This window comes from Nematolebias whitei, chromosome 12 (genome assembly GCF_014905685.2).
Source record: "Nematolebias whitei isolate Nwh7 chromosome 12, NemWhi1, whole genome shotgun sequence".
Taxonomy (NCBI): Eukaryota; Metazoa; Chordata; class Actinopteri; order Cyprinodontiformes; family Rivulidae; genus Nematolebias; species Nematolebias whitei.
Window position 1 is genome coordinate 4,127,247 of NC_056509.1, and position 12,266 is coordinate 4,139,512.

A 12,266-nucleotide genomic window follows, 5' to 3' on the forward strand; every position below is an offset into this window, starting at 1 on the left:
TCACTCATTCCTCTCAGTCTGGGCCAGATTCTCTATCCTGTCTCATCAGCAGTAGACTTTCCAGCATTCCATTGATTGACTCATCACGTTCATGACCCTTGCCTTGACCACGACCACGCTTTTGCCTCAGCCCTCGTCTGCTTTTGCTCATCTGATCAGGTACCGACTCATGCTCTTGTTTTTTGACTCTCTTCTTGGATCACGTACTGGATACTTCTGCTGAACAACTGACTTCACGGTATGAACTCTGCCTTTCCCTTCTGACTGTTTTTTGGATCACGGATTAAAGGTCAAGCTCATTCTGTATCACGGACTTATCCTTATCCCTGAATCTGATTCCCACAGATTCATTTCCCCAATTAGTCTCTTTCCCCCTGCATCTACTAACCTTTATCTTTTAGTTGCAAACCTGTTGGACTCCGTTCCAGTGGACCTTAACATGAGTTCTACTTCTACTGGCAGCCCGCCACTACAACACTACCCAATCACGAACTACCAATCAGAAGATCGGAACCAGCCCAGAACCGGACCTACTCCAGAGTTTTACTTTATTTCACAATAAATCTTTTAACCCTCTCAGTGGTTGTTGTTGTTGTTTGCGATCCGGCCTCTGGTTCATGACAGTATATGTGTATATGTATATGTGTATATGTATATGTGTATATATATATGTGTATATATGTATATATATATATATATATATATATATATATATATATATATATATATATATGTGTGTGTATATAGTTTAATTTGATCATTTTAATAATCTGTATTCTTTTTAATTTACCAGAGACTTCAAAATAAATTCTCACCCTGTACTGAAACCTGTTTCAAGGTCTTACCTTGAGCCTGCCACCAGCTTGTAAGGCGCAATGTCAATTTTAACCCTGCCCACTGGGACCAGTACTGAAAGCATAATGGCAACACATTGTGTACTGTACTGAGCCAAGTAGAACTGTGCTGTACTGGTACTAAGGGTACTAAAGGAAACGGGGCATTAGAGTTGCAACCCTCAGTCCTACATTCTTGACTTTCCTCTTCTCCCTCTTTCTCCTGACACGTTTCCCTCCTCATGGTCTTTGACTAACAGTAGCATAATTTCCACCGTCATCCTGTTTGTCAACAGCACCAGTGGCAGTCATTGACCGATACAGTATGGTTTCGCTTTGTTGAACTCGCATTATATCTAAAAAAGTTAAATCTGGTCCTCTGGACATTCAAAAAAAAACAAAACAAAGCAAAACAACAAAAAAAATGTAGAAACGTTTCGTCTCTCATTCGAGAGACTTCCTCAGTCTGAGGTGCTGTATTCAGCTCAGTCTCTTAAATAGCACCTTCTCAGAGTGGATCAACCAGTTTGCTGCTGACAACCAAAACCAGCTGATCACATGCTCAAGAAGGACCATCAGCCTAACAATGGATCATTAGCACACTGATGGCTGTGTACTGTTCACAGAGGGCTGAGTGATACTAGCAATCACAGCATTGTAAGAGGGGGACAATTGAACACATAGGCCTCCACCCCTGTTTAATGATGGATGATTTCTTTTCACAAAGATGGCCTCCTTTACTCCTCTCTCAAACCATCGTTCCTCTCTGTCCAGGATGTGAACATCTTCATCCCTGAAAGAGTGACCGCTGGCCTGGAGATGAGTGTAGACCGCAGAGTCCTGGCCTGATGATGTTGATCTTCTGTGCTGGTCCATCCTTTTGGCCAGTGGCTGTTTAGTTTCCCCGATGTAAGACTGATCACAGCCCTCCTGACACTGAACAGCATACACAACATTGCTCTGTTTGTGCCGGGGGACTGGATCTTTGGGATGAGGAAGTCTCTCGGATGAGAGACGAAACGTTTCTACATTTTTTTGTTGTTTTGCTTTGTTTTGTTTTTTTTGAATGTCCAGAGGACCAGATTTAACTTTTTTAGATTTTTCTACCTGGATTATTGAGCATGCATCAGGATAACCCGCATTATAGTTTTGGCAAAAGGATTTCTTATTGGATGCCCTTGCTGACACAACTCTCACCATTAACCCAGGCTTGGGATCGGCACAAGAGAGAGCTTGTGCTCCCTATTGGCTGTTTTTAGAAGTGCTTATATTATTTAAAAATAAACTCACATCTTAATTTTCTCATACACAAATTAAGGTAATCATATTTTGTTGAAATCAAGAGATTTCTGGTTAAAATACGATGGCGTATTAGCATCTCTCAGAAAATCTAAATTAAGGATAATTTTTTTCTTTTTTTATATAAATTTACGATAAACATGTCTATTTTGTTTAGAGAAAAACATACTTTTTCAGAAAATGCTGCAAAGTTGCACAAATCATCTTATAAAGTGACACATCCTACTTGTCTTCATGACTGCAGACTAGTAAGACTATTTCCTTTTCCTGTTTAACAGATCTCTCCACAGACAAGCTGTGTCAAGTTGATGGTTTGCTGCTGCTGTTTTCCATCATTCCTCCAGACTGCAGAGCTTCCAGGTGCTCAAACACCTGCCTGACACTCATTTTAGTATTTTTCATGCTGTTACAGAACGGATTTTGAGGAGCTGTTTGACGTCATCATCACAAACGCACTAAAGCCAGGGTTCTTCTCTTTGGTGCCCCAGCAGAGACCCTTTAGGACCCTTGGTGAGTCTCGTGTTCACCTGCACTGTCAACAGTTCTCTGCCCCAGCATCTCTCATGTTATTATTATATAAAAAATAGTTTAGTTTACAAGATCAAATAGGATAATATTGAAATAAATATACAAAATAATAGACTTTTATTGCAGTTGCACTACAAGCAGCATACTCTCATGGTATGCAGTAATTTGTTTCATTAATTTCATTTTTTGTGGCAACATACACCATATCCATTATTGCATTTCAGATCAGCAAAATTGTTCCAATGCTAAACACCTAAATTCCTTAAAGGAGAGTGAATCATTCCAACGTTAATGAAGGGGCATTTCTAAAATCGTGGATGAACCGTTCTTATGTTAAAGATTTGGCGATCCTTCAAGGAAAATGAACAGTTCAAACATTAAAGACCTGGCATTCCTTAAAGGTAGTGAATGGTTCCAATGTTAAGGATCTGGTTTTCCTAAAAAGAGACTGAAATGTTCCAATGTAAAGACCTGTATACCCTTAAGGGGATGTTTGTATGCTTTTCCTGAACTCAGACAGTCATTTTCAGGCTCTTCTTGGTATCCTGGGCTGTCAGTCTTCATCAGTTAGCCCAGATCCCTGATCCTTTTTGCTGAAAAAGAAATTTGATTCTTGTTATTGGAAAGCTCCCGTCATCTAGTTTGTCTTGCTGCCGACATGGAGGATGCATTGTGTGTGAGGAAAACAAAATCACTGCGCTATTCTCCACCTTCAGGTTGACCTTATTAGCAAGAAAACATGAACTTCTGTTCTCCCTCTGGCCCCACCACCACAGCTGGAAGTATTACTGAAGCAGCCTTTACACTGTTTCTATTTAAACTTTCTGAATACTTTGTGTAGAACCATTCATAAATTTGAATATTCATCTTAACCAGGAAAAGTATGCCATGATGTTCAGTTTTGGTAACTTTTCTAGTTTTCAGAATATTTAGTCTTCTACTCAGTCATCTACTGCTTAACTGTGGTGAGGTTGTGGAGGCAACAGGTCCAGGAGGTAAACCTGGCAGAACCCCTTTCCTGAGAGTCCCTCTTTAGCTCCTCTTGGGTGTTAAAGCATTTCCAAGCCACAGAGGGAACATCCATCCATCCATCCATTTTCTTTACCCGCTTATTCCAATTTGGGTCACGGGGGTCGCTGGTGCCCATGTCCAGCAATCACTGTGCGAGGGGCGGGGTACACCCTGGACGGGTTGCAAGTCCATCACAGGGCCACATAGAGACAAACGAGACAAACAAACATTCACTCTCTCACTCACACCTAGGGACAATTTTAGAGTTACCAATCAGCCAAACATGCATGTTTTTGGACTGTGGGAGGAAACCGGAGTACCCGGAGAAAACCCACGCATGCACAGAGAGAACATGCAAACTCCACCCAGAAAGGCCCCTGGACCGGGGTTTGAACCAGGGACCTGCTCGCTGAGAGGCAGCAGCTCTACCAGTTGCGCCACCGTGCTGCCCCAGAGGGAACATAATCATTCCAATTCAATTCAGTTCAATTAATTTCAGTTTATTTATATACTGTAGTGACAAGTCACAACAGGAGTCCAGAAAGTTCTGGATCTGTCCCAGAGTCTTCTTACACGGGGCCATGCATAAAAACCCTTCAAAGGTAGGCGTCCAGTAGGCATCCTGATCATAAATCACCTCAGTTTACACCTTCTGATGCAGAGGAGCCATGACTTTTAAGGCCTCCACATACTCAGGTGTACTATGTGTACTCCGTGAGCCACGCTGAGTCCATGCGTATGGTCCACAGACGGTTGAGACTTCATACTCGAGCGTACATCCTGATGGGCTGCAGCACAGCTCTGCAGGAAAGGGGTGTTGGCCTTCGGGACAAATTGAGGTCACCAATTGATAATTTGCTGACACGCCTACTGGATTGATTGACAGGCCGCATCGCTAATCTGACTCGTGAAAAAAAAAAAACGAGAGATGCCATCCCTCTGGGTAGAGGCAGGGCGGCTCGAGCAGCGGCAGCAGTGTTCTGTGTTTTTATGTTGTTAATAAAAAGTTCTACAAAAAAAAAAAAAAAAACAGGGAGCGCTGACCCTGCAGCCCACACATCAGACCGGCCCACCAGGAAATCTCCAGACCCTCCTGCAGCCATGCTGGACCTGAGCATACAGATTTTAATTCTCTCGTGACGAATTCCTTCATTTCTCACAATTTCAGTCATGACGTCAACGGATGAGGAGGAAGAGATCGCTTGCATCTTGGCATCCTTACAACTGCACAGAGAACGGTTGGTGTTACATACAGAACAGTCTGTCACCAGGCAGTTTATTGTGCAACACCGAGTACACGTACACGGTCGTAAAAATTGATCTTTGCGCGGATATGGCCAGCGGACATCCGCTTTGAGTCCAAGTTGAGTCCGTCTCGAGTACACGCAGATTTCCGTGGAGTGAAGTACGTCTGAGTATGTGGGGGCCTTTATCTAAACAAATCCTCCAGCCCCCTGAAGATGGAGCTCCTCACCTAATCTCTCAGGCTGAGCCCCCCCCCCCCCCCCCCTTTTTTAAGTTTAAATTAAACTTCCCATGGAAACACAATGAGATCTTATCAAATCATTGCTCCCTTTGAAATTTCCTTTAGCATACTAGATCTATTTTTTTCTTCTTATGACACTTGTATGTCACTTTTGAGTTTGGGCTGTGATTTTATTGATTTTAGCTTTTAGCTAAATTTTAGCAAATTTTTACTTTCAAATGCAATTTTGCTTTTTTTATTTTTTATTTTGGGTAAAACTCCTCATTCTCCAGCTTTGCAGCTGACCTGAAGATGACACCTGAGTGTATGGCCTGCCGCCTGCCGCCTATCAACTTTGTGTGCTTTTGTGTTGTTCCTGTCACTTTTTGCTAATCAACTCTCTATTGGTGTACGAACGTCAAACGCTACTAGATCTTCAACTTCTGACCAAAGATCTGGTAAAATTGGATTATGCTGGGCACGAGTCTTTGCTCTCGTTTTTGTTGCGGATTCCAGCTCACCTCTGTCACGCCCCACCTCCACCTCTCGGGCGTAAACGCCGCCGCTGCGGTAAGCGCAGCGGCCAGCTGGTGAAGCTGAAAGCCAGTTTTTATGTTTCTCTAAAGTTTTTGGGACCCCGATTGGAGTGACGTCTCACATCTTTTATTCTCTGCATTTCTTGGACCCTGTTGACTCCTGGTTGATACCTGTTGTTGGCTCTCATGAGATGTTCTAGCCTCACCCTCCATGCTTTCCCCATCTTCGCCGCCGCGGAGTAAATCTGTGCAACCTGCAACCGGTGAGTCGGGCTCCCCGGTCAGCTGATGCCTCGAAGCCGCCGGTTCCTGCCAGTATGGCCTTAGTAAATGCTCGATCGCTAGTGAATAAAACTTTTGTAATTAAGGATTACTTCACATCCTGAGGACTGAACTTTCTCTTTGTGACGGAGAATTGGCTGAATGTTGGTAAGTCCAGCACTTTCACTGAACTTTAGCCTCAGAACTGCTGCTATTTTAACTGCCCGCGGCTGTCAGGCAGAGGTGGAAGAATCGCCACTGTTTTTAAGAGTCACTATAAATGTAAGCAGCTATCACTTCCATCCTCGTTGTCCAGCTTTGAACTGAGCTTGTTTGAACTGTGTTGCTCTTCCACTGTGTTGTTTGGTTTATCAGCCACCAAAATACAATAAGGACTTTCTAAGTAATTTCCCTGGCTTTTTGACTAAAATTATGCCTAAATATGACCGTGTGCTTATTGTTGGTGATTTTAATGTTCATGTGTGTTGTCCAGATAAGCCAATGGTAAAAGACTTTTTAAGCCTTATTGACTCTTTTAATCTTGTGCAGACTGTGTCTGATCCCGCACAAGAACGTGGACACATACTTGATCTTGTTTTATTTTTTGGTTTACCTGTTTTTAACTTAGGGTTTGTGACACAGTATTTTCTGATCATATGCCTGTATTATTTGAAGCTGCTATCGCTCATAACACAGTTAAACCTTGCGCTGCTGTCCAACGCTGTCACATCATTAACGCTTACACTGCTGCTCAGTTCTCAGCTGCTTTCAGTCAGAATAACAATTGTGTCACTGAATGTACTAACAAGGATACAGAGGAGATTAGTTCATGGTTTCATCTCATCTGCCAATCTGTTTTGGACACCGTAGCTCCACTGAAGGACAGACTGACCAAGACAACATCTGAGCCCTGGCAGAATGATAAAACTCATGCTGTTCGACGCGAGTGCTGTAGAGCTGAGCGAAAGTGGAAAAGTGACAATCTGCAGATATAATTTCAAATTTTAAGGGACTGTTAGCGTTGTTATCAGTAAGTTTTAAAATAATAATAATAAACTTTATTTCTATAGCACCTTCCAACAACGTCTTGCATTGATCAAGGTGCTTTACAAGTTAAAACAAATAAAAACAGCACACTAAGTCAGTGCAAATTAAAAACACAGCCAGAATAAAAGAAGGTAAAATAGATTTAAAAAATGCTAAAAACTAAAATATTAAAAGTTAAACATTAAAAGCCCCTTTAAATAAGTAGGTTTTCAGTTTGTCTTTGAACAGAACCAGATCAGAGATGGCACGCAGCTCATGGGGAAGAGTATTCCAGGCTGTTGGGCCTGCAACAGAAAAGGACCGGTCCCCCCATTGTTTGCACTTTGAGCGAGGCACCTCCAGCAGATATTGGCCAGCAGACCGTAAAGCTCAGCTGGGCTGGTGGACTTTCAAAAGTTTTGAAATATAGAGCGGTGCAAGGCCATTCAAAACTTTAAAAACAAACAGCAGAAGCTTGAACTGTATCCTAAACTGAACTGGGAGCCAGTGTAAAGAAGAAAGGACAGGAGTGATGTGTTCATATTTACGTGTGTTAGTCAACAAGCGAGCAGCAGAGTTTTGTACAAGCTGTAAACGGGAGATAGAAGATTGATTAATACCCACATATAAGGCGTTACAGTAATCAAGCCTAGAGCTCACAAAGGCATGGATGGCCTTCTCCAGATCACTATGGCTAAGGAGTGACTTTACTTTAGAAAGCAAATGGTGCTGAAAGAAGCTGGTTTTCACAACAGAACTGATCTGTTTATCTAGCTTTAAATTACAGTCAAGCTCCACTCCTAGATTTTTTACCACCTGGTTGGAGTGGGGAAGCGGAAAACCTAGACTGGGAGAGATGTTGCATGAATTACTGGAAGCACCAAATAAAATCCATTCAGTTTTATCATTATTTGGGTGGAGAAAATTCTGAGACAGCCAGTGCTTAATGTTGTTTAAGCAACTGGCAATAGAGTTTAAACTGAGTGAGGAACTGGGAGAGACCGGCAGATAGATTAGTAGATCGTCTGCATACAGATGAAAAGACAGATTGTGGCATGCAATGATGGGTCCTAATGGTAGCATGTAAAATGAGAAGAGAACAGGCCCCAGAATGGATCCCTGCAGTACGCCAGAGGTCATAGAGATTGAAGAAGAGGACGGATCACCAATCATAACAGAGAAAGTTCTGTCTGTTAAATAGGACTTAAACCACTCGAGCACAACTCCCTGAAGGCCAACCTGCTGAGCCAAATGAGTGATTAGCACCTGATGGTCTACAGCAGGGGTGACAAACTCCAGGCCTCGAGGGCCAGAGTCCTGCAACTTTTAGGGTGCATTCACACCAGCCCTGTTTAGTTCGCTTTAATCGAATTCTAGCTCATTTTCCTAGGAAGTCTGGTTCGTTTGGGGAGGTGTGAACGCGCCATCAAACTTTGTCATGGAACAAAAAGGCGAACTCTGGCCCGGGCTAACACCTAGCTCTCGGTCTGGTAGAAGAGAACTCCAGCGTGGTTCGAGTACAGTGTGAATGTAATCAGACCGGGCCCCGCTCCACAAGCAAGAAGTGGAGTGCAGTGCAGGACAAACAAACACACATTTCTCTTACTTTATATGGAGCTGTCAGCTGCCTTGTGCGAAAAACAATATTCTCCATGGTCTTCTGCCTCATCTTCTGCTCATGCTGAGTCCATTTTTGAAAAATGACAAAATATATTTGCTAAAACTTGATGCCACTCCATTTTTGTTTTTATTTCCAGAAGAAGAAGAAGTGTCTTCAGAGGTTTTTGTGTTGTTTCTTTCAGTAGTTCTAGGTGCAGCGCCCCCACAGGGGAGCAGGGGAACAGGTTGGTTCAACAGGTTGGCTCGACTGCACAGTGCAGTGTGAATGCAAACACACCAGCTCAAATGTAACAAAAGGTCATGAATATTGGTCCCGAACCGAACCGAGTCTACCGGACTATCATGTGTGAAAACAACCTTAGATGTTGCACTGGTCCAAAACACCTGAGTCATATGACTGAATTAGCTTCTCAGTGCAGTCAAGTTCTCCAAAGTCCTACTAATGACCTCCTTATTTGATTCATCTGTGTGGCATCAGAGACGCATCTGGCTTTTTTGGCAGGAGACAAGAGGAGACTGACAGAAGGGTCTGCCTGGAGCCCACAGGGCTTGTTGGATGCCTTTAGTTTCCCTTAAAGCTCGGAGTGTGGTTGGAAAAAGTCGGTTGAGAAGCAAACTTTTTCAAGTTGGCGGTGGACAACAAGTTGGTTGCAGATTGGACTGGAATGGCGACGCAGGTAGAAGACGATGATGATATGGAAATGAATGATTGGACTCAGGTGACTGGAAGAGGACAAGGAAGAGGAAAAAACAAGCCGAAAGGTTGGACTGCAAACACAAAACGAACCTTGGATGAAATAAGTTCAGATGAAGGAACTAATGTTGTGAGCAAAAAATTGGTAAGAGATCAAGAGTTCAAGATAATTATAAAATTCAAAGAAGATGGAAATACACAATTGGGCCCCATAGAGGTGTCAAGAGATCTAAAAAAGAAAGTGGGGGAAATACATTTTGCTCAAATCCTTAGAGACGGGAATTTGTTGATAATAGTGAAAACAGAAGAGCAGAAAAATAAAGTAATGCATATTGATAAACTCTGTAAAAAGGAGGTAAGAGAAAAGATAATAATAGGAGAAAATAAAATAACGAGGGGAGTGATCACTGGGATCCCAATGGATGAAGACTTGGACAAACTCATAAAGAACATTTCTGAATATGAAATTAACAAAGTAACAAGACTAACAAGAAACGTTAATGGAGAACGAGTTCCAAGCATGTCGATAATGTTGGAGTTTAAAATGGAGAGACTCCCAGAAAGAATAAAAATAGGATTTCTAAGTTTTCCAGTCAGGCCGTTCATTCCCCCACCTGTCAGATGTTACAAGTGCCAAAGATATGGACACATAGCTGCAGTGTGCAGAGGACAGCAAAGATGCCCAAGATGTGGAGGAAACCACAAATATGAAGAATGTGAAGAAAATCAAGACAAGTGCTGTAATTGTGGAGGACAACACAGGGTGACATATGGGGGATGTGAGGTTAGAAAGAAGGCAGTGGAAATTCAACAGGTAAAAACAATCAACAACATCAGTTATGCAGAAGCAGTAAAAAAGGTGCAAGTACAGAAAGTTAGAATAGAAAATGTAAAAACCCAACAAGTAGTAACACCAAGTCAAACACAGATAGAACAAACAAAATCAGAGTCTGAAGTTACAGTAGAAAAGATCATGTTGTTTATCGCTTATGTTATCAACTGTACAGACCAAGTCAAACACAAAACTGAAAAAATCAAGATCATAGTGAAAGGAGCAGAAAGGTTTTTGGGGATGAAAGACATAACATGGGAACACATTAACAAGACACTTGGGGGAGATGGGAAAACGGGAACACCAGGGGACAGAGCCGTATGATTATCTTACAGTGGAACGCCAGAAGTTTAATAGCAAACGGACAGGAATTTAAAGGGTTCATTAAAAACAGCACAAACAAACCAGATATAATATGCATCCAGGAAACATGGCTCATCTCTAACCTAGATTTTGTAATCAAAGGATATACCAATATAAGGCGCGATAGAGAGGAGGGTAAGGGAGGGGGTTGTATTATTTTCATTAAAGAAGGAATTCAACACAGATTATTAACAAAAGGATCAAAGTTAGAGTTTATAATAATTGAGACATGGACAAAAAATGGAAATATCAAAATCATAAATTATTACAACCCAGGTAAAAGATTGACAATAGAAACTCTGGATAATATTATTTCACATTTAGATGGGAAAGTAATTTGGTGTGGTGATTTTAATGGGCACAGTACGTTATGGGATACTCATAATGATCACAATGGTTTAATAATTGAGGAGATTATGGATAATAAAAATCTAGTTTGTTTAAATGATGGAAGCAGCACAAGAATAAATATCACATCAGGAACAGAATCAGCAATAGATCTCACATTAGTTTCAGACTCACTGGCAGGAATCAGTTCATGGCAAGTTCTTAAAGACACCACAATAGGCAGTGATCACCATCCCATAATAACAAAACTGGATTTAGAAACACGACAATATGACACACGGGGAGCACATACATGGAATTTCACTAATGCTAATTGGGCAACATTTTTGGGAACGAGTGACAGAGAGATGGGGAAAATAGATTTAGACGTAGAAATTAATCAATTAAATATGTCCATTTGTTCATCTATTGTAGAAGCAGCAAACAAATCTATAAAGAAGAAAGGAGGAAAGAATAACAAAAAGATTGTTCCATGGTGGACAAAGGAGTGTGAAAAAGCAATTAAGATGAGAAATAAGGGGTTTAAAAAATTAAAAAAGAATCACAATACTCAGAATCTTATCGAATATAAAAAACAACAAAGCATTGTAAGAAGAACCATAAAAAATGCAAAACGAGAATATTGGAGGGGATTCTGTAGTTCAGTGGGAAGAGAAACAGAAATAGGTAAAGTTTGGTCAATGATTAAAAGAATGAACGGAGTGAGACAAGAGTATGGGTATCCAGTTTTGAGTGATGGAGAAGTAACGGCAGTTGAAAATAAGGATAAAGCAGAAATGATGGCAAAAGCTTTTATTAAAATTCATAGTTCAAACAATATTAGTGAAGAAGGGAAAAGAGGAAGAGAGAGAACCATAACAGAATATAGAAAATTATTAGAAGAAGAGGAAGGAGAAAATGATTTATTAAATAAACCATTTACCAAAACTGAATTAAACGGAGCACTTCAAAAATGTAAACTCTCAGCACCAGGAAATGATCATATTTGTTACATAATGATTAAACACCTCAGTGAAGCATCAAAAGATATTATTTTAGAATTATTCAATAGAGTCTGGCAAGAAGGAAAAATACCACAGTCTTGGAAAGAAGCAGTAATCATCCCAATACGAAAACCAGGAAAAGATCACACCAAACCAGAGAACTACAGACCGATAGCTTTAACATCTAACATCTGCAAAATTATGGAGAAAATGATAAATGAAAGAATAGCATATTATGTAGAAAAAAAAGGTTATATGTCCAAATATCAAAGTGGTTTTAGAAAAGGAAGAAACACGATGGATCCAGTCTTGTGTCTGGAGCATGAAATCAGGAAAGCCCAGATTAATAAAGAAAGTGTGGTAGCTGTATTTTTTGACGTAGAGAAAGCATATGACATGATGTGGAGAGAGGGACTACTTATAAAAATGAAAAAAATGGGAATCACAGGACGAATGTTTAAATGGAT

General features: G+C 41.0%; 1 protein-coding gene across 1 annotated transcript in view; it reads left to right on the forward strand.

The window, feature by feature from the left end:
* The window catches only part of nt5dc1 (5'-nucleotidase domain containing 1), a gene marked incomplete at its 5' end in the record, with an annotated part of 416,600 nt that overhangs the window by 263,126 nt on the left and 141,208 nt on the right, over positions 1-12,266 (forward strand). The window contains 1 exon segment of the mRNA XM_037686065.1: positions 2,545-2,642. Coding sequence (XP_037541993.1) covers positions 2,545-2,642 — 98 coding nt within the window.